Source organism: Vulpes vulpes, chromosome 8 (genome assembly GCF_048418805.1).
Source record: "Vulpes vulpes isolate BD-2025 chromosome 8, VulVul3, whole genome shotgun sequence".
In the NCBI taxonomy this organism is placed as follows: Eukaryota; Metazoa; Chordata; class Mammalia; order Carnivora; family Canidae; genus Vulpes; species Vulpes vulpes.
Genome location: NC_132787.1, coordinates 56,411,049 through 56,434,746, shown reverse-complemented (window position 1 = coordinate 56,434,746; position 23,698 = coordinate 56,411,049). Strand labels below are relative to the sequence as shown.

The window sequence follows — 23,698 nt, the reverse complement described above, 5'->3', positions numbered from 1 at the left end:
TACTGCAAATAGGAAAATTAAAATATTTTTAAGAAGCTGTTCGGGCCCGAAGAAGCTCTCAAGCAAGGAGCTGCCTGCCTATCTCCCCCCTTAGCAGACAAAGGGAGGATTATTAGCTTATGGAATGACCCAGTGGATTCTGAGAAAAGGAATCCTAGACACTGCCAAGGGAGAGGTGTACTACAGAAAAAATGGAAATTGCCTAAAAGTTAAATGGATGTCCAGGAAATATAAGGTGACCCACCGTGTAATTCCAAATTGTATAGTAGCCACACTTTAAAAGTAAAAAGAAACAGGTAAAATTCATTTTAAAAATATATTTTACTTAACCCAATGTGTCAAAAATATGATCATTTCAATATGTAATCAATATAAAAATTGTTAATGAGATATATCTGCTTTTTTCATATTAAGTCTTTGAAATTTGGTATATATGTATATAGTATGTCAAACTCACAGAACATCTCAATTTGGACCAACTACATTTCAAGTACTCAGAGGCTACATGTGCCTAGCGGTTACCATATTGAAGGATGCAGAGCTAGAGGATGAATGGTAAGGAGCCTAACTGCCTTCTCCCCAGACCACTCAGGTCCCAATACCCTGACAGGTAAATTATATCTTTCAGATGAGAGATTCACATTTTTTCCCCTGGAGAAATAATAGAAAAGATGGAAAGAAGCAGACTATCAGAAAAATGACTATAGATAATTCCAGAATATAAAGACGGGAGTTTCTGGATTGTACTGGGCTTGCCAATATGATACTTGGAAATAGAATGACATCAAGGCATCATCGACAGGAAACCAAGAACACTGGAACAAACAGAGGATCTTAAAAGCTTCCAGAGAGAAGAAGAAGAAAAAAAAAACAGACTCAACTGATCAGGAATTAGAATTTCATTTTTTGTTTGCTTGTTCATTTGTTGCTTATTTTCTCAAGAAGAATCCAAGAAGCTGGACCACTACTGAGGAATGGCCTCAAAATTTTCAGGGAAAATGTTTTCTAACTTAGCATTTTATATAAAGCCAAACTGTCACTCAAATGTAAGGGTAGAAATAAGATGTTTTCAAATGTTCAATGCTCCCAAAATTTACCTGCCATCTATTTTAAGTCAGGAAGCAACTACAGGAGGTAGTCCCCTACAAGTAACCCAAGAAAGAAGATGACATGGGGTTCATAAGCCAGAGTATTTGATTTCTGAAAGAGAGGCCAAGGGTGTGACCAGGATGCCAATAAAGGAAGCTCCCAGACCCACAGCTGCGAAGCAGACCTGGAGGGCTAGCGGGAGTTCAGAGCATATGTGAGAGAGTTGGCTTAGATGGTAAAACTGATACAATGCCTATTAGCTTTGAATGTATTCAAAGGAGATTTTACTCTTCGGTAGAGAGTTTGCGGATGAGTAACGATAAATGCATACTAAGCTACACCAATGAAAAAAAATGAGAAAACAAACTCCAAGGAAAACAAAAATAGTATCAAGAAAGGAAATCTAATCACAGATTATTCACATAGTCCAGCTATGAATATGAATAGCATATTCATATTCATCTGAATAACATATATAAATGAAATAAAGTAAATATTGAATATTGATCTAATCAAAAATGATGATATGGTTAACAGTGCTAGTGGATGGCAAGAAGTGCTAATGTGCATGTAGGTGTGTGTGAGTGAGTATGTACTTGTGTGGGTGCGTATGTATGTGGGTGTGCACATGTTGCATGGGTATTTCTCAAAGAGGGAATCAATTGATGGTGATGCCCAGCCAAAACTAAAACTAAACAAAATGTGACTTGTTATTAGAGATTACTGAGTTAAGTAACACCATAAATAAGTAAATAAATAACTTGAGGATTTTTACCTTTGGGAATTTAGGCATGGAGTGGGGGAGAGCTACTATTTTTCATAAGACTCTGTACAGAATTTTCTGGCTTTAAAAATGTGTGGATGTAAAACATATTGATAAAATTAAAATTAGAAAGATAAAACAAAAATTAGTATAGGTTTTTGCATAAAACATAGAAACTATAGGGTTACTTGTGATTTTACATAATGGTTAAGAGGACAAGTTCTGGGGCCAGATTTCTTGGGTTCATACCCTGCTTCTCTTACTCATCAGCCATGTGACCCTTGGGCAAAAGGTACTACTGGTCAAGTTGTCTCAATTTCCCACTATTTACAGTTACTATTTTATAAGATTGTTGTAAGGATTAAATGAGCAAATAATACTTACAAGTCATTGCTACCGTATGGTAAGTGTTCAATAAATACTAGTTATTGCAAGTTCCATTGTCCTGTTAACTGCATCAGAAATTACTTAGAGGGTCACCTGGGTGGCTCAGTCAGTTGAGTCCTCCAACTCTTGGCTTTGGCTCAGGTGACGATCTCAGGGTCCTCCCGCTCCATGCTCAGTTGGGAGTCTGCTTGAGAGTCTCTCTCTCCCTCCCTGCTGCCCCTCCCCCTGATCGCTCTCTCAAATAAAGAAAAAAATATTTTTAAAAAGGAAAATGCTTTGAAATGTAGTGAAAACTTTATAGACCAGATAGGCAATATGGGGGAAAAAGCTGTTTTCCTATAATGCCTGACTTCTGTTCTTGGAAAATACGTGCAGCAGTTGTGTGCCTTTCTTTTTTTCTTAGAAGATTTTATAAAAATGTCTCTTTAGAAGATATATTTTAAACTATTTTGTAGATTCCCTGGGCATGCATAGTTCAATCTGGGAATAAATTCCTTTTATAGCTGAAGTAAATGGGAATATTGATCAGAACGAGATCTGAAAGAGTGACCTCGAAGTGAACTGTTCTAAATCATAGCATGACTCCCCAGACCTGTCCAACCGTCTCCTAGAGACTCATGGTCCATTAATACCTGAAGCAGAACTTTCGGTTTAAAATGTTCAGTGAAACTCCAGTCCATTAGATTGCGTTGTTGAGTTTTCTTTATGTCCTCTAATTCGGCTTCCAGAGTCATCTTCTTGGGTTTCTAAAAAATCATAGGAGTGCAATTTCAGCTTTAATTTGTTCAAGTCCAAATGGAGCCCTCTTGGACTCCATCAACTAACCAGCATGCACTCCATCTAATTGGGGAAATCTGCATATGTATAAATCCATATGGCAACATTTTAGGAGAACTGCTGCCAGAAAGAGTATGCCTTTGAGTGTTTTTTTTTATGGGCAACATAATCTAAATATTTTTATTGTTAGGTTATACTCTTCTGAGTCCTGTTAGCAATTATAGGCAGGTTTTCTGAACTCACTTCAAGACAGCATTAGTTCTACATGGCTGTATGGTCAGCAGGTGTTTGTGAGGTTGCCAAGCCACACTACACTGTCTAGAGAGGAGCATGGAGCTTGGAAGTTTTTCTTAAGCCGCTAGTGAAATTAACTCCTTTCTCTCCAGTTGGAGCTGGTGTGGGGATGTCTGAGCAATCCCCTCCTCTGCTGCTGAGCATCTCCGTGTGTGTGTGTGTGTGTGTGTGTGTGTGTGTGTGTGTTTCTCACTCTGGGTCACAGTTTTTTCAGATCATCTTACTTGTATCTACACTTTTAGGAAAACAATTCCTTACCTTTTCAAGAGGATCAGCCTTTGTGAGTCCTTCATCTTTGATCTCATTGTTCCTGGTCTGTTCTGTAAATCAAAGACACCAACATCCAGTTCTGTTTGGGCTTTGTTCTTGCCTTTGTCAGTGCTGCGCCTTTTTGCTGCCCATATGATCTATGTTTCTGTGCTGAAAAGGTAATTCCTGAAAGGCATGTTTCATGCCTCCAAAAAGGTGTTTGTGTCAATAATTCTAAATCACTGTCTACCTAGAAGAGTTAGGCTTTAGTATAACTAAAGCTTTTGAAAAGAACTCAGCCCCCTTATGATACATTCCTAAATCATAGCAGATACTCTGCTGTCAGACTATCTCCCTCACTTCTAAAAATGTACCTTTGCCTTTATGGGTTGCAAATACTCACTGATTAAACTATAGCTCTTGTGATTCTGAAACTCTCACTTAGAAATGGATAAACTGCATCTCATATTCCAAGTTTGGCCAAAGAAACGGACTGGGTGATGAATCTTGTGGTACTATGTTTGTGATGCTACTGAACAACTGAGCCAACCTGGCCTTTTATCTCCCTTAGAACAGCAGCAAATTAATTCCTACATAGTCAAATATAAAATGGTTCCACCTTCACTCTCCAAACACAACTCTTCCATTCTCCTTTGCTCGTTCTTCTCTAGACTCACAAGCTTGCTTGCTGTATCTTAAAGTTTTTACATTGGCCTTTCTTTCTGACATGATTTGTTTTCAGATAATCACTTGGTTCAAACACTGACTTCATTCTTATCATTGCTTAAACATCACCTTCTTAAGGGCCTTTCTGCCTTTTACCCTGTTTTATTTTTAATCAGCGCATTTACTAGTGCCTGATGATATTTATTTGTTTATGTCTCTCTCCATCTCAATGTGACTTCCTGGAGTATAAGAACCCCACCTTATTTTCCATAACTGTATCTTGAGCACCAGGCATGTGGTAAGGGCTCGGTATGTTTTGTTTTGATTGAATGAGGAAAATCTACATCATATAATGAAACTGGAATTGCATGTAAAGTGCAAGCGCGCGAGAGAGAGAAAGAGAGAGAGAGAGGAACTGTGGAAGAAATTCAAGACAAAAGCTCATTTTAGGGTAAGCATAAGATTCAACTTCATTCTGTGGCAAAGAGAACCGTATATGCATTTCTAGAGGGTGTAGTTAATTGTGTCTGCCAAGGATAGGCCAATATTTTTCTTTCTTTTCAGAGCATAGCTGCTTGCATTTTCGCTACTAGTTTCATCTTGCCTGGGGCTGGTGAAGGTGACGGCGTGAATGTTCCATTTTGATTTAGAGGAAAACTATAAAGTCAATCCAGTTCAGTATTTATATAAATACATCTACTCAAGAGAAAACTCAAGCCAACTATAACTCTAAATAGACCATGATGTCCCATGTGTCCTTGAAGCAACTGATATGAAATCTGTGGAATAAAAATTATTCTATTCTGTGGTCTGCCAGATTTCCGGGAGATTTGATATTCCCTCCTGTGTCTAAGGATCCAGCAGAAAAAGTCTCCAGTTCAGAAAATATGTTCTAAAAAATTGTGCATTAGTTATTTTGTCAAAGGAAAGGACATTCTAAAACCAATCTAAACTCTTTATTTAATAGTAGGGTAAAAATCATTTTTTTCTTTCTTTCTGATTCTGCCTTCAACCACATAATCCTTTGACAGTGTGATTCAGTAGTTTTTTGACACATCTGGAAATGGATGCTTTCTCATCCCTTTGAAAAACAGCTTTCCTAATCTGTTTTACTTTAGAGATAACAAGATCCCTCTGCAAAGCAGTTACTTTATTAAAAAAACACCCAACAAGCATAAAGGGCACATCTAAACCTATAGCCTCACGGTTATCAACTCTCAGGTTTTTCATAAATATCCAATAGACCCTGTCAACTTCAAAAACAGTCTCAGATGGAAATCCAGTGTTTGGTTAAGCAAAGCACAAATATTCGGTCCTTCACATTCAGGAGCATTTTTTTTTAATATATATATGAATTTGATGCTAAGATGGTTGTGCAGGAAATACGTGAACAATTTCTGCTTTGTTTAAAATGATTTCAAATGGCTGCTTTAATAATATGATTCAGAGTTGGGGGGGAGGATGTAAGATCAACAACAGAGTCCCTTAGACATAACAGACACAGTGAGACACCAAGGCTCAGCCATCCTCCCCTGTCCAACTCTAAGAGTTTCTTGATGTAGATCAACATAGGCCACATAGGATCCCTTACAGGTTGTGGGAGCTTATTTCTAAGGATTGCTCAGCCTCTAGGATACACTAGCATTTTTAGCCTTGACAATTTAGAGTTGCTCTAATCATCTCTTTTCCACCAGGATCTGGAATGCCAATTTATGTGGTTTGACCACCAGGTGGCAAAAGTTGCCTGAGGAAAACTATACACCAGTTGCTCTAAAGAAAAAAACAAAACACAAAGAAAAAAAACCTCAGGCCTTATATCTCTCCTGGTTTATTCTGGATCCATATTAACACAAAGTGACTTCTTTGTCCTACATTTACATTCCCGCAGGATGCACTGAAGCCATAACATCCCAGGTGAACTTATTTGGCTTAATTATTTTTGTGAGCTAGGCTAATAGGTAGGGGAACTTAGAATAGAGAAATAAGGAATCAACTCATTTGATAACAAAATCAGGTTAAATATCAGCATGAAGAAACTGTATGACTAAACCACCAGATAAGGAGTTTCTGGAACTGAGGAAGCCACAAGACACAGTGGAGGGAGCATTGGTTTGGAGTCAGCTCTCTGTTGGAATCCTGATTTCCTACAAGTTACTTAATCCCTCTGAGTCTTCAATGCTTCATCTTTAGAATTGGGATAATTCTTACAGACTTGAGGTTTATATTAAATACCAGTTAATATATGTAAAATGTCTTAAGATGCTTGGAATATAGCAGGGCAATATTACATAAATGTTATCTCCCTCCCTCCTCTGTCTTCCTTGCCCTCACTTACCTGCTTTACTAATAAGCAAGCAGATTTCCCTAATTCTACTTCGTCGATCTAAATAAGTGAAAACGGCAAGATGACCAGCCAATACTGATTTAACATCTGTTCTCTTGTGGCACTGACGACTTATTCTTTTTCTAATGCTTTAAAAAGTTATAGATTATAAAACACACAGAGGAGTTCATAGAACATAAATGCTTAATGTAATGGATAATGAGAAAGAAAAGATCCAGCACTGCAGACATCTTAAGTGTGTCCTTTTATAACCATGATTTCCTTTTTAAACTATTATATTAATCCTGATTTTTTTTGTGGATTATTTCAGGTTTTCCACATACACAATATTTACAAATAATAGCATTTGTTTCTTCTTTTTCAAACCTCACACTTTTATCTCTTTTTCTTGCCTTACTGAGTTGGCTAGCATCTCCAATGTAATACTGAATACAAGTGTTTGATAGCTTCCTGGTGTCAAGGGAAATCTTTCAGCTTTTCATCTTGATATATAATGTTTGTTGTAGTAATTTAAGAATAAACCTTAAAGGTAGAGAAATTTTCCTTCTATTGCTAGTTTGCTAAGATTTTTTTTCACAAATTGCTAAGTTTTAAGTGCTTTTTCTCCATCCATTGAGATGATTATATCATTTTTCTCACTAGTGTATTGATAAATTATATTGATTTTAACAATATTTTTCCTATATTCTTGTTATAAAAACAACTTGTGATGTATTATTATCATTTTGTATATTGCTAGATCAGTTTACTTATTCAGGATTTTTGCATGTATGTTCATGAATGAGTTTGATTAATAATTTTCTTTTGTCATACTATCCTTGACAGTTCTATTATAAGGTTTATTCTAACTTCGTAAAATGAGTAGGGATGATATTCAATTTTTATTTCTGGGAATAATTTTTAAGACTAGAATTATTTCTTTTTTGAGTGTTTGGTATCACTAATAAATAAGATCATTTGAGTTTGGCGTGTCCTATTTAGGAGGATCTTTTAATTATTGATTTAATTTATTTAAATGGTTGCAACACTATTCGTGTTTCTATTTCTTCTTGAGTCACTGTTGGTAAGATATACTTTTCCTGTAATTTTCTCATTTCATTTTTAGATTTAGCAGAATAAAGTTGTTCATATCCTCTATTTTTATTCCTGATATGGTTTTATTCCTAATATGGGTATTTGTGCTACCCATTTTTATAGTCAGACTTTCATTAAAAAGAATTATCAAATTTTAAAAGTCTTCAGAGAACCAGACTTTTGTAGAATTTGTTCTTCCTTATTACATCTATATTTTCTATGTCAATAGTTTACTCTTATTTTCTTCCTTTCACTTTTTTTGGATTTACTTTGTTCATCTTTATTTTTTAATGCTTTTATTTATTTATTTGAGAGAGAGAGAAAGTGAGAGAGAGAGAGAGAGAGAGAGAGAGAGAGAGAGAGGGAGACTGAGAGAGAGCACAAGTGGAGGGAGGGGCAGAGGTAGAGGGAAAGGCAAACTCCCCGCTGAGCAGGGAGCCGATGCAGGGATCTGTCTCAGGACTCAGAGATCATGATCTGAGCGGAAGGCAGATGCCTAATGGACTGAACCATTCAGGCACCCTTATTTTGTTCATCTTTACTAACAACTTAAGGTTGATGTTTAGCTAATTAATTTTTAGTTTTCTTTTTTGCTAAAATGTATTCATTTAAAGCTGTGAGCTTCTTTGTGAGTATCCCTTGCTTTAGTTGCATTATAGAAATTTTGATATTTAGTGTTTTCCTTGCCATTCAACTTGAATATTTCCTAATTTCTATTGTGATTTTTTCTTTTTAAAAATTTGGGCGGGATCCCTCGGTGGCGCAGCGGTTTAGCGCCTGCCTTTGGCCCAGGGCGCGATCCTGGAGACCCGGGATCGAATCCCACGTCGGGCTCCCGGTGCATGGAGCCTGCCTCTCCCTCTGCCTGTGTCTCTGTCTCTCTCTCTCTCTCTGTGACTATCGTAGATAAATTTAAAAAAATAAAATAAATTTAAAAAAAAGAATTAAAAAAAATTTGGGCATTTTCTCATTAGTTTTTGGAACTAATGTCCACCACAATTTTACTGTGGTATGAAAATACATTCTGTAATTTTGATCCTGTGAAAATTTGCTGAGACTTGTTTTGTGGTCCAGTATATAGTTAATATTTTTAAGATAAGCATACCTGTGACCTCTAAGAAGCTATAGTACTATGGAAACTTAATATAAGCATATGAATAACTGTAATAAGTAGTAGAAAATGATAACTAATGCCATAAAGGAAACACAGATTAATATGACCATGGGAATGCTAAGGGAGCCATTTCAAGATGGACACATCTACCAAAGCTTCATGGAAGTGTCACTGAAGTCTAGTTGTAATCAAAAAGAGAACTCAGACACAGCAATTGAAAGCAGCAGGCTGTGTAAAAGAAATAGAGCCTAATTCTTTTTGGCTAGAGCCAGGATGAGTGATCAAAAGGGAAAAAGTGGAAAGTTACGAAAGAAATTTGGTACTACTAGAGAAGCATGTACAGCAGACCAAAGAATTGGGTTCAGTTAGTAGGGAGACATTGACGGTTGAAAGCAGGAAATGAACAGCTGTATTTTAGGTAATTAATTTGACATCTATGCATGAGATAGCTCAATAAATTTAGCCTAACAGTCTCCTATGCATATATATCTCCTAATATAACAATATTTATGATGGTATATTCTAGAGTAAGAGTCATTATTTGAGTTTTAAGGAAGAGAGAAAGGGAATCATTGTTCTTCACTGAGCAATGATTTTGTACTCAAATCTGTAGTGGGTAGTTCACTATCTAATTGCAGGTAATTTTTAATAACTTTTTCATATAATTACAATAACCCTATGAAATTCTAATGAGGAAAGTTTTAATTATGTGGACCTCACTATATTTACTGAGGTAAGAGTGGACTAACAGGCCTTAGGATATTTTAAAAATCAATAATAATAATAATACTCAAGAGCAAAGTTTAATTTTAACTTAGATATTAAACAGTCTTTTAATTGAAATAAGGAGACATTTAAATTTAGATAATATTTCTTGCATCATTTTTGGAGTTAATCATTGTATAATAGTGTCCACACACACACACACACACACACACACACACACACACACTTACTCACCTGAAGGCCCAGACTGGACCTGAGTCGTCAAGCTGGTCTTCTGTACTGACAGCTCTACATCGTCAGGGTCTAAGGGTTCCTTACTGTTTGGGTCAGAATGCTTCCTATTATTAGAATCAGACTGATGAGCATCATAAGGTTCTTTACTGATTTCATTCTCTTGCATAGGTGTTGACCAATTGTGATCCACAAATAAAATTCTGTCTTTGGTTTCAGTATCTAGTCAGTTTAAAGAGAATCCATTAGGTACAATGCTGGAAAAATCAACAATCATAAAATAAGAAATCCTTTGGTTTCCTCCAAGTAGTGTACCTGTTTGGCATTTGGCCTCTTGGGTGCTCATTTTCATGATGTATTGCTGCCTTATCTGTTTAGCAAATCTGGCAGGGTTGTCCCATGGTATGTTGAACATCTCAGAATCTGTTCCATACATCATCTCAGAAGGTATTAGCTTTCCTTCTTCATTAACCTCAGAGAGTTTCAGGCTTTCAAAAGTAAACACTTTGAAGGCTCGTTCTACTTCATTCCAGCTCAAGACTTCTGTAAGAAAGCAAGAACTGTGTTGCTAGGAATGCTCTTACCACCACATGGCACAGGGCTGAGAGAGAGGTGGCCAGGGGGATCTGTCCACTGCAATGACAAGGGATTTACATCATGATGGATGTTGACCTGACTTTAAACATGGGTTCCACAATTCTGCAACAAATATAGAAAGTACTTAATAATAAGAAAGCTGCACAATCACGATATAATCTATCAAGATAATGCTCACAAATTGCTTCATACCTTAATCAGTAGTAGGTGTATTAATATTAATTTACATGGACTCTCCAGGGTACCATATCAGTTGAATATGTTTTAAACTTATCATTTTTAAGCAAAAGCACCTTTGCTACTGTTATAATTTGAAGCAAAAAAAAAATTACTCACTTGTGTCTAACATACACTGTAATATTCAGTATCTATTACTACTCCTTAGAGCTCAGAAAAGACCTCTTTTCACCCACTTGAACTGGTATAGTACTTTGCATAATTGCTCTTCAAAGGTTATCAGCTTTCAATTGGCCCTATTCATTTGTGCGTTTATTGTCTTACAGCATTTATTCATCCCTTCACCCACTCCCTCTCTCACTTGCTTGCTCACTCATTTTTGTTTTCTGTGTATTACGCTTTGTTATGGGTCCCTGAGATTCATAGAAAAGATTAGGTTCTTGCACTTTAGAAGTTCAGAGTAGAGGGGTGGGAGGTAAATATTATCAAATAATCATGAGATTTCAATGAGGAAAAGTAAAATGATTGTGGTAGAGCAATGATTCTGGGGTAAACTCCAGTTTTTCTCCAATAGAAATGAGGACACAGGGATGATTCTTTAGGAAAAAAAATGAGGAAATTCTAAAGAAAGACAGGGAACAGGTAAAAGCTACAGAATTAAGGAAAGTTTGCTCATTCATTCATTTTGCAAACATCTTTTGAGCACATATTAGTCGTCAAGGATTACATAGTAAAAGCTGGGAACACAGCGGTAAACTAAGCGGTGATCTTCTGATTTTACAGAGTATCCATTCTGGTGGTTGGAAACAGGGTAAACAGATAAGTGTATACCATATCAGAGGTAGTAAGAAGGATAAAGCCAGATGAAGGGGCAAAAAGTGATAGCAGTTAGGGAGACTTTATATATATATATATATATATATATATATATATATATATATATATATAGTAGTCAGAGAAAAACCCTCTAAACAATTAAGCAAAAATGTGAAGGAAGTAGGAGAGCAAGTCCTATGAATATCTGGAAAAGGGATGGAAGCAGGAGAAATAGCAAGTGCAAAGATCCTGAGGCAAGGGATTGACCAACATGGTCAAGGAATCACAACGAGGCCAATGTAGATTGAGTGGAGTGGAACGATGAGAGCTTGACAGGTGATGAGCTCAGAAGGTGGGTGGCAGAACAGAATAAATCATACTTTGAGTGTCATGGTGGCCACTAAAGAATTCTGAGTTAAGAGGGTACATGGATCCCTCTTATGGAAGTATGGTTCTGGTTATTGCATGAAGAAAAGATGAGATAAAAGGGTGAAAGCCTCTGGCCCAACTGGAAAGCTATTGAAATAATCCAAGTGAGAGGTGATGATGGACTAGGCTGGCATGGCAGTGAGGATGTAGGGGGATTGGTTGTAGGACATAAGAAACCAAGAGGAATCAGGGATGACTCTAAGATTTTGGAAGAAAACAGTTGCCATTTACTGACATATGGAGGACTGTTTGGGGAGTCAGGAGTTTGGTTTTGGATCTGTTAAGTATGAAGTGCTGATAGAGAGAAGGAGAGAGGAGGAGGAGCAAGGGTTTGGGACAGACACGTAAGTGGGGTATGTGACACTGCAACAGTAGCAACAGAAATAAGAATCCCGTTCTGTGTGTAGGACAAGGTGGAAGAGCATGGAGTCATACCACAGGCAGGAGAGGTGGTGTGTGGCAGGATGCAGACAAAGGACAGACATTCTCAGGAACATCAGACACAGAGCTGTTATGTAAACAACAGTCTCTACATACACAGGCCCGTAGGCTCTACCCTGCTTTTCCATGAGGTGATGGTACGATAGTATTCAAAAGATTTTGTTGTTTTCTTTATCATTATGTCTACTTAAAAATCAAAGAAGAAATCCAGAAGAAAATATTTCAAGATTCACTTAGGGTGAAAAATGAAATGAGGTGTTTTCCTATTTTCTAGGGCAAATGCTTTCTTGTCAAATAAAGATGTCTATGCAATTTCATATTCCTTCTCATAAGTAGGAATGTATCTGCTGATTGTCTCAAGTGGAAATTAAGTTTTTTTAAAAATTTATTTATTTATTTATTTATTTATTTATTTATTTGAGAGAGAGACAAAAAGGGGCATGAGTGGGGGAAAGGGCAGAGGGAGAGGGAGAAGCAGATTCTCCACTGAGCAAGGAACTCCATCCCAGGACCCTGGGATCATGACCTGAGCCCAAGTCAGACGCTTAACGGACTGAGCCACCCAAGCACCCCTGGAAATAAAGTTCTTTAAGGAAATGACTGTATCTAAAAATCCCAGTAAACTCTACAAGGAGAAGCTGATTTTAGATTCTCAGAATTACCTCTCTTTCCTCAGTGCTCAGAGAACATAAATGGCCCCTCCTCCTGTAGGAGGAGGTGAGCTTGAATCAACACACTGTGGGCACCGCAGGGCCAGGGGCTCTCGACTCTGCTCTCACCTGGGATACGGATCACCATGTCTCCCGCAATGATGTCAGGGAGTGGATGTGGGGGTGGGGAGTGAGGAGAAGGAAGGAAGAAACAGATTATTCTTGTCGTGGAAACGTGGTGGAAAGAAAAGCCAGTGCATCAAATTGAAGAATGTTATGCACCAGAGCCATCATACCATTGCTAATGACATTATTTGAGGTAAGAGGATCAAAATACCCACCTCAGCCTCTGAAAGGTCTTTCAATAATCAAAACATTTTTGCTAATAGGAGTGTACTCTTAAGAAGCACATATGACCATAAACGAATGAGTTTAAGCTAAGACAGAGAATGTACTCACCATTTGTACAGAAGTGCATGAGCTCATGGATTGTAGCTAGACGTTTAGTGCTGTTCCATGGCGGGGGAAGGGGGAATTTAAGGAATTCCCACAGTGGCAACTTGGACTGCATCTCCTGCTCAATTTGAACTGGGTCAAAATTCTTTTGGTTCTGATGAAAAAGAGCAACATTACAGAAGACATTTGGATAAGCTGTCAGGTGCCTTATGCATATGGAGAAGGCAAAACCTGATACCCTTCCCTCTCATTATTTAGAAACAGGGGAAATCAATGGTAATTGGGGAAGACAAACTGTTGGTATTTTGCTAAAGGTCAAAAAAGCTTGTTCTCACTTTGCCAGAGGTTCCTGGTGCACAGAAACGATGGATTCTTCATTCGCCGTGATAAACTGCCAAAGTCTCACCTATATTCATCTCTCCCTTCTGAGGTCCCTCTCTGGCTTCCACTAGCTAGCTTTTCACATTGGTAAGGTATTTAAGGCAAATAACTTGAAGGTCTTAATGCAAATTTGGTGTACTCACTTTCAGTGCAATGGTTACGTGGACTTACATAATTGGAGAAGTTTTCTTTGCTCCTGTATGCACCTCTATTTCCTAAGGTCTCACTTGGTAAGCAGGTGTCTCTTTTGAATATTACTTTTAATCCCACTGGTAAAACTATCTAACCGCAATTTCTCCAACTGAATAATTACAAACAAGCTTTCTTGCATCACGTCTCCTCGGGCAACCCGATTATTATTACCTTTAGAGCATACTTCTTGTGGGCATGTGCATCATGATAGTCCAGTAGGAGAGGGCCTTTGGGCACTGCCTTGCTTTCGTTTTCTTCTTCAGATAAGAATATTTCATGGAGATTCTGTTCAAATTGAAATAAAGTGACTTAAAAAGAGAATCCATACTTTTTCAAAGCATGCAAGCTCTTTGGCTATCTCATGCCTTCTGACCTTTTTCTCCCTCTCTGTGAGACAGAGAGAAGGCAGGATGGACACAATGTGAGCTGCGATTCTGTGGTCCAACCCATCTGCTCTGGGGGGCGGCTGTACCAGTCTAGGCGGGACAAGGTCTTCTTCAGTTGCCACAACCTGTTCAAACAAACAGGTGGGAGGAGTCAGTTTGATGGTCAGCTCTCTACTGATACATATTTCCATTGTTCTTAGTAAAGACAAGGTAGTTTCTAGCAATAACATACAGTGATTACACAAAGTGACTGTGATTACCAACATAAAAGAGGAAATGTTTATAACCAGGCATTAAAGTAGATATAATTTTAATGTATGCATTAGAATAGGTAGCATAAAACACAAATGGTAAACAGGAAAATTTACGATGAAGGACATCAAAATAACAATATAAGAAATTTTTTCCTTAATGATTTGTTCTTTCTCTTAAAGTACTCGAAACCACTCACATCTTTGGATTCAGTATTTATTGAATGCCTACATATGCCCAACACTCCATGGAGCATCTTCTCCTACATTATCTCATTTAAGCATCACAGCAACATTGTGGAGTAGATATTATCTTAATTTTATGGAGGAAGAGCTAGAGTGAGTGAAGTTAGTGACTGGTGCCAGCTGATGGCTGCTGAGTGGGAGGAACTAGGGTGAGGTCAAGTTCTCATTCTTTCTCTTCAAGAGAGTGATAGACGGTGAGATCAGTAAGGAGTAATAGTCTCCTTTATATGGGGAAACTGAGGTCTAGAAAGATTAAATGGCTGTTCAATTGTATATGGTAAATAAAAAAAGTTGAAATGTAATCAAGGTAGGCACCTAATGTATAGCTTTCTCTTCACCTTAAATCTTGTAATCATCCTCTGTGATTTCACATCCTTTTACAGGGTTTCTCAACCTTGGAACTTAAGACATTCTGAATTAGACAGTTATTTGTCATGAGTTCTGTTCTATGCAATGGAGACTGGCAGTATTCCCGGTCTCTATCCACTTAATGCCAGTATCACCTCTCCAATTGTGACAACCAAAAATATCCTGACATTGCCAAATGTCCCCTGGGGGGAAAATCAGCTACTGTTGAAAACCACTGCACTGGATGGATAACAAAATAGTCTCCCATCCTTCACCTTTTGTCAACTCTTTACTTTCAAAAGAGCCATTCATATCTCCATTCTCTATATTCGATCATCTCTTGAACCCATTCTAATCACTAAAGATCACTCAAAACTGTTCTGCCTCTGAAATGTTAAACTTTAATATCCTGCCTTAGAAAATCCTATCCCATTCCTCTTATACTTCAATTTTTTCATCCCATTATTAAACTTTTTTTTTTCAATCAAAAATGTATCTATTATTGGTTGCCTTCTATGTGTCAGGAACTGAGGTTGTCAGCTGGTGCCTAATATAGCAGGTGGTTAATAAATGTTGCTTTGAATTGAATTGAATAAAATAAGAAAGATAAATAAAATGATGATAATGCAAGCTTTATAGGGCTTTCCAGCTTTTACAAATTTATTGCTGTAATAAAACTACTGGTCTTCCAGAAACCTTATGGAGTAATGAAAAGCAACTGTGAGTGTGCTTATCTAATTGGTTAGAAAACTAAAGCAGTCAACAGACATAAAAATGTATACTGGAGATGAAAGAGATGATAGAGTCTGAACAGGACTTTAAATGAACATTTAAATATTCAGAGAGAAAAAAGAATGTGTTACTTCCCAGCAATAAGGACGAAGACAGTTCTAAAAAGAGATTGGAGAATTTATAAATTAAATACATCTATTGTTGAGAAAAAAAAACTTCAAAAGCAGATTGGACTCCACTGAGGAATGAATTATTTGGGAGTTATGCTGGAATTCCCAAAAAAGATCAAACTGATAGAAAATGTCAAAGACATGGAGGGAAAGCCAGAAGTTCCAACATCCATCTAATAAAAGGATAAATCAATAGAAAAAAATAATATTTGAGGATATATTTAATCCAGCAAATACAAATTCAGTATCTACTGTGGGTTAGGTGTGGTCATAGTGTGTTGGGCATACAGTGGTAAACAAGATTAGATTAAGTCCCGGCTTACATGGAGCATATGTTCTAGTGAGAGAGAGAAGTTAAGAGAGAAAACAAATAAGTTTTTTTAAGAAGAGCAGTTGTTCATAAGAAGCTAAAACAAAACAAAGTGAGTGATAAAGAGCACTCTGGGGATGCCTGAGTGGCTCAGCAGTTGAGCATCTGCCTTCTGCTCAGGGCGTGATCCCAGGGTCCTGGGATCGGGTCCCATACCAGGTTCCCTGCGAGGAGCCTGCTTCTCCCTCTACTTGTGTCTCTGCCTCTCTCTGTGTGTGTCTCATCAATAAATAATTAAAATCTTAAAAAAAAAAAGAGCACTCTGTGTTGTCAGCTGTTTCCTTTGGATCAGGTGGGATGAGAGTAAGGCTAAGGAATGCCAATTCCATGGGGCATTGAATGACAAGCAGTATTCACCAGGCAGACATGTGGATGCAAAACTTTATGGGAAAAGAAATTGGAGTAAAAAGCTCTAGTGTAATTTAGCAATGCAGTTGAGGAAAACCTAGAAAGCCTATATAGATGATGAGTAGTAAGAGTGTTTGTGTGTGTGTATGTGTGTGTGTGTGTGTGTGAGAGAGAGAGAGAGAGAGAGAGGCAGAAGATGAGACCAGATCAGCTCAGACCCATATTTTTAGGGTCTTCCAGTGTAAGGAATTTTTATTTTATTCAGAATGTAATCAGAAACCAGATTATAATCCTTTAGATTGCTAATGACAATGATGAAACAAAAAAAGCTGCCCCTGGACACAGCCTTGTTTTATGAATTACAAAGAGAAAACTCTAATAGCTGCCAGAGAGAGAAAACAGATTATCTACAAAGAAAAAGTATTAGATTGGCATGAGATTTCTCGGCAACATTAGAAGAAAGAAGACAACAACACAACACCATCAAAATACTTTTTCTACTCAGACTGATTAGGTTCAAAAGCGGTTTCTGACACTTACTACTTGGGACAAATTACTTAACCTTTCTATGCCTCAGTTTCCTTATTTATAAAATGGGGAACAAAAATAATTTCTCTTCATAGGGTTGTTATAAGGATTAAATGAGTTAATTTAGAACAACTATTTTCAAATACATTAAGGAGACTCACAAGAATTGACCACTTACCTCATGTCACACAGGGAGCTCAGGAAATTTAAAAACATTCTTTAACATGCAAACCATGTTTACTGACCATAATGCAATACAATTAGGAATTGACAATAAACAACAGAAATTAAAATAAAAGATTTAGAATTGAATAGATTGAAAACATCAGGATGCAGCCAAAGAAATACTCAAAAGGAAATGTATAGACTTAAGAAATGCAAAAAGCCTGAAAATAAAGTGACTTTTTGATTCAAATGAAATGCAGAATAAACTCAAAGAAATCAGAAAGAAAGAAATAATAAAGAGAAATGAAGAAATTAATTAAACAAAAAGTAGAAAGGAGTTGATCAATGAAGGAAAATGGTAATTCTTTGAAAAGACCAATACGATAGATACACCATTGACAACTATGATCAAGAAAAGAGAGGGGAGGGGCAACTGTGTGGCTCAGTCAGTTAGGTGTCAGCCTTTGGCTCAGGTCATGATCTCCAGATCCTGGGATGGAGCCCCATGTGGGGCTTCCTGCTCAGCAGAGAGTCTGCTTCTCTCTCTCTCCCTCTGCCCCTCTCCATTACTCATTCTCTCTCTCTCAAATAAATAAATAAATAAATAAATAAATAAATAAATAATATTTCTTTAAAAAAGAGAGAGGAGAAATAAATAGCATCTGTCATAGAAAAGGAGCATAAGGAGATGCCAAGGAAATTTTAAAAATGCATATAAAGTGAATAAAGAACTTTATATGATATTGAAAGCAAATACAATGGGCATGATTACTTAAAAAAAATACTAGCAACTAACTATACTTTGCTTCAAAAAGAGAAAAATCTGATTAAACCTGCAAGTATAGAAGAAATTTCGAAGTTAAAGACCATTAACCACCTATCCACCTATCTCCTCTTTCTTGTCCATTAAAATGACACCAAACACAGATAGGTGAAAGGATATGTCTACTGAAACGTCAGGGAACGTTAGATAAATTGTTCTAGAGCATAGCAAAAGAAAAGGCATTAAAGCAGATGATCAAAATAAACTTTACTTTTATCTGAAGTGTTCTATAATCTTTGTGAAGGAGAATACACTCAGGTATTATGTGTGTAGTTTAAAATAGTTAACACGAAAAGCAAAGAGAGATAAAATGACTGACTCAAGGTTACCCACCTGGGGAAAAAGTCTGGGAGTGTATCCACCTACCTGTTCCAGTATACAATGCAGTATCAGAGGCACAGAGATGAATTCTTCTGGAATTGGATTCAGCAAGTCATTGTAATACCTCATGTCTACTTCAGTTGTGAAGACAAAGGCTGCTGTAAAACATGCAATATATCACTGTTCAATTAAGATGTATTCTCCAGGGGCTCCTGGATGGCTCAATCCGTTGAGCATCTGCCTTCGGCTCAGGTCATGATCTTGGGGTCGTGGGATCAAGCCTCATTTCGGGCTCCTGGCTGCAGTTGGAAGTCTACTTCTCCCCCTTCCTCTGCCCTCCCCCCACTCATGCTCTCTCTCTCTCTCAAATAAATAAATAAAATCTTTAAGAAAAAAAGATGTGTTCTCCATTTCTTCCATCAAAATTTTATCCATAAATTTAAACTGTCACTGTGCACTAATAAAAGCAGAATGTGTAGGTGGAGGGATGTCTGAAGGCAATATGGAGGATAGTCAGTATTCCTTAAAGCACCAGCTTACGGTGTTGGTCTTCAGGTTTCATACATGCCTGATGTTGGGGCTTGTGATTCCTCATTCTGTGCTTTCTTCTTGCCAAGTGTTGGAGCAACAGGTTGTGGAGCCTATAAGTAGAAACATTTCAAAAAGAGAAATTTTTGACTGAGATTTCAGCTGAGAGATGCTTTCATCAGATGCAGGTATGATGGGGTCTGACGGGATTCTGAGATTGTATGGTTATGTTCACACCACAAAAAAATCATTGGCTAATATTAGGATCTGAGGAAGGAAAGAAGTTCATGGGTATGGGCATTTTTCAGAAGTTTTTCCTAACAGAGCCCATTTAGCAATAGCCAGGAAAGGCATGGGGAGATGAGGCACTGGTCCCTGGGTGACTCAGAATCAAACCATTCCCCCTCTTAGAGTCCTTCAGAACTTCTCCATCACCTTCAGGATACAACCCAGACTCTTTAAGTCAGCACCAAAGGACATCTGTCTCCATGCTCCAGTGGGTGTTCGTGGTGGTGTTCTTCATTTTGCACGTACTACCTAGGAGCACAGACCTACCCGGTAGTCCTGGCTTGTGCCTTAATACTTGTTTCCTTTGACCCCATGTCTTTGCCCCTTTATTGAGAATAGGGCAAAAAAGGCCCTATTCTCTGTCCCTTCCTCCACTGGGATTTCCTTGTAGGCAATTCATACGTAGCCTTCACCACATCACTTACCCGGCAGCGTGAGGCTTTCCTGACTCCTCCCTCTCCCTCGCTGTTCCTTTCCAGATCAGGTTAGGTGCCATGGTTAGCATTTCTACTGCAGCCTGAGCTGACTGTTCTCCCAGCACTCATCATGCTATGTTGAAACCACTGTTAACATGACTGCCATCCTCTTTAAAACTTAACCTCAATGAGGGGGACAGAGGATGAGTCTTGTTCGTTATTGCCAACACCTTGCCCAGGGCTAGCACACAGTAGCTGCTAAAGAGACAGCGTGATTCATTTATCAATGGCCTCTTTGTTCTAGGTGTTATTTATTGTGCGAGGGGCTGAAAGTGGCTTCTATCATCATCAACTCTGAATGTGGCAAGTAGTTAGGGAGCTTCACAAAGCCCTGATCACCTAGGTGGCCTTTAATGCTGTGTCTGGGGGGGGCCTTCTCCTTGTTCCCACCCTCACCGCTTAAATCCCTGCAAGCAGTATTTCCTTCCAACAAGTGTTTATGAAAATTTTCCTCCCTGTGTTTGACAAATACGAAAATTAATCTGTTCAGTTTATTGTTTAGCCAACTAAAGACATTCCAGAACATGCCTACCTCAGTAATTGACGTGGCTTCCAAGATAGGTTTCTCATTAACCACTTGTGGGATATTGATAAGCTGCATGCTTTCCAGATAGTGCTGATGCTGTCTCTTCCAATCCAGGGTGTCATACATCAAACAGGCAATATTTTCAAAAATGTCAGTACCCAACTCCAGCTACATGTGAGAGCATTAATGACAGTTAGTTATTAGTTTTATATTGTTGGAATCAGATGTATGGTTTCTCTCTTAGTAACTAAACCAAGCATCTCCCCAAACCACTGAACTCCAGCCATGGTGAGTGAGTCTTCATTTGTTAAACCCTTCTTGTCCATCTTGTTCACCACAATGCAGATTCTTCCCCTTGGAGGGCCATATGGCTGCCTAATACTGTGAGAATCTAATGCTTCAACTAAGTGAAAAACACCTTGTTCATTAATTTCAGCAACGTGAAATTATATATATATATATTCTGATGTCCCAATTTCTAAAACAATATATTAGAGAGGTCATTTCAATATCTCTTCTGTGCTACCATCAGAGGAAACAACCCCTATGAAATAGTTAGTTTTCTGCTTGTCTATCTAATACCCACAAGTTTTGTTATCTCTCAAGAAAATTGTAGATCAGATACCCCAATTACCTGGGCTTTTATTTCCAGAACTGGAAAAGTACTGTTATCACTAGGTCAGCCTGCCTGAAGGCAAAGAAGGGTGAAGTGAGCTCATCTTAGATCTGAAGAAGGTAGGATAAGATAGCTTCTTGTGGGGGTGGGGGGTAATGGGGGGAGTAGGGGGCAGTGAATCACAATGTGGTGGGTGTCCAGGGAGATGCCAGGCTCTGCCCATCTTCCAGGTATAGCTGCCAGGCTGGGCTTTACTTGTCTACTCTATGACTGAGTATTCCTCAGTTAAGCTCCAACTTGCTAGTCTTCGCCCAAATTCTGGCACAGAAACACATTTTTGTTTGTATTTGTAAGAAATATGGTAGGACTTCTGCCCCTTCTGATCCCTTAGCTTAACCAGTTTATTCATTTTTAAATCCAACAGCAAATCACATGCTAAAAGCCAGAAAATTATTTCAGCAACCAAGGTCTTAACTTGAGATGTTGCAGATGTCTTACATGAGCAGTTAGCACTTCTTGATGGGCATTTATTTGATGTAAAGCTTTCGTTACCTTGGTTCAGCAGAAATATAGCCTGCTTGTTTGCAGACAAAGGTACTAATGCTTTCCTTCTTCCAGAGAGGAAGAAGATTCTTTGGCTGGCTTCTGCTTTGAATGTGAGGCCATTACCAACTTACATATATAGCTGAGTATGTGACATCATGTATGCACATGATGTATTCAGTTGATTTCTACAAGAAGTAGATTTATTACTTTCATGTTTCTCCAGTGATCCAAATTTTAATGTGAACCTTGTTCTTCAGTATTAAGCCCCATGGCCTTTCTTTTTGAACCCAATTCCATTACTGAACTGTTTTCAAGGCTCTCTTTCCCCATCAGCCTCAATGTTGGGTTGTTCACTCACAAATCATACCTTATAGAGACATGCTTGGGCTCTAAAAAAAAATACTGCAGGTGGACCCAGACCACAACTCTGGCATGAAGAAGATATTCAATAAATACTTGCAAATAGGAGATCAGTGTGTCCAGCTAGGCAGCACAGCCATAAATGGCTCCCTAGATGACTGAATGTTTTTATTCCTGACCATTACTTTCGTGGACCAACTAGACATCCTCGATGTTAACTTTCTAGTTCTGAGGTCAGGAACGTTCTACCATAACTGGTATTTCTAGCTAGAGCAAGAGCAAAAGGTACTCGTTTGAGGCTGCCTTAGAATACTCTTTTTAGGGATCCCTGGGTGGCGCAGCGGTTTAGCGCCTGCCTTTGGCCCAGGGCGCGATCCTGGAGACCCGGGATCGAATCCCACGTCGGGCTCCCCGTGCATGGAGCCTGCTTCTCCCTCTGCCTATGTCTCTGCCTCTCTCTCTCTCTCTGTGACTATCATAAATAAATAAAAATTTAAAAAAAAAAAAAAGAATACTCTTTTTATGGATTCCTCTGAATTATGGCTCAGGCATTGTATGGCTGTGATCTATCTCCTGTGCCCTATTGAACCAAAATGTATGAAGATTCTTGAGATGGTGTGACATGAAACAGTAAAGAGCAGAGGGTGGTGCATTCTTTTCTGAGCTCAGGCTTAGGAGGCAGAAGAGTGAAAGACAAAGCAGGAAAGATGAAGGTATCTAGATGAGGGGGTACAAAAAGGTCAAGCCAAGGGAGATTGGAGTAACCAGTTTTGCTTAGAAGAAACTCTGCCTTCAGCTACAGCATCTTTATGCTCAGCTTCTTTTCCATGTAGAGGTCCAGGCTAATATTTATTTATACCTTACTTTTGGCAAGGTATCAGGCTTCAGTGTTCTGTTTCTACATAGTGACATCTAATTCTTTGTGTTGACAGTCTTAATAACTCAAACTGATCTGTATATTGTTACTTATTCAAATCCTGTCCATCCTTCAAGGTTCAAATCGGGGTCTCCCCCTCCTCAGAGTTTTACTTACTTCACCATGTATGCATCCACCTCAAGGTAATATAATGAGGGACTCTCATAGCGAGAAATGTTCATGCTCCAACTCCTGGACCTCAGTTTGTTGGAACTGGGGGGTCAACCAGAAAGAGACCTGGGAAGTTTTGTGTAACAGGGATGCCTGGATATCTTCCACAACATCCATGAGAAGTAGTCACTCAACCTTCTTTTAAAAAACACCCTTGTGGATCAAGCATTTGCTATTACTTTTCAATGCATCCTATTTCTTCTTTTTCTGAGTTAATAGGATATTTAGAGTGTGTTTCACATCACTGAGCACGTATAGCACCTTGGACACTGCTCCTCTGTTCCATGGTTTTGGTCATGGCTTTCTGTAAGATCCTTAATAGCAAGGACCGGTAAATGCTCTCAGAAAACACCTGTTAATTGTTGGGGTGGGGCCAAGTCACCTATTAGATAGACTTTGCAAGCCAAATATATTATATTAAAAATGCGATTTTAGCAATACAATTAAGAACCTAGAAAAACAATGTGTTGAGCTGATATATTTAAAAAAATAAAGACAATGTAATTTGAAAAACTGTAAAAATTTACTATTTTTGCAATTAACATGTAATTATTATTAATATCAAGACTCTACTGCCAAGAACATGGTTGAAGTATGAATCAAAGCCACATGCCACCAAATAAAAGAATTACCATCCTTCATCTCCATCTCCCTCTTATTCTTTGCCATTAATTCATACACTAAAAGCTAAAGAACCAGGCTATAACCATCACTGGGCATTCAGTGTTAT

General features: G+C 38.2%; 1 protein-coding gene across 1 annotated transcript in view; it reads right to left on the bottom strand.

Annotated features, from left to right (window-relative positions):
- The window catches only part of SPAG17 (sperm associated antigen 17), a 208,677-nt gene that overhangs the window by 103,847 nt on the left and 81,132 nt on the right, over positions 1-23,698 (bottom strand). Inside the window, exons 8-17 of the mRNA XM_072766779.1 lie at positions 20,366-20,527; positions 19,110-19,182; positions 18,587-18,699; positions 14,227-14,364; positions 14,025-14,138; positions 13,284-13,434; positions 10,030-10,257; positions 9,718-9,936; positions 3,569-3,630; positions 2,872-2,985 (exon numbers count right to left, since the gene is read on the bottom strand). Of these exons, the coding sequence (XP_072622880.1) occupies positions 2,872-2,985; positions 3,569-3,630; positions 9,718-9,936; positions 10,030-10,257; positions 13,284-13,434; positions 14,025-14,138; positions 14,227-14,364; positions 18,587-18,699; positions 19,110-19,182; positions 20,366-20,527 (1,374 nt within the window). The remainder of the gene's footprint in view (positions 1-2,871; positions 2,986-3,568; positions 3,631-9,717; positions 9,937-10,029; positions 10,258-13,283; positions 13,435-14,024; positions 14,139-14,226; positions 14,365-18,586; positions 18,700-19,109; positions 19,183-20,365; positions 20,528-23,698) is intronic.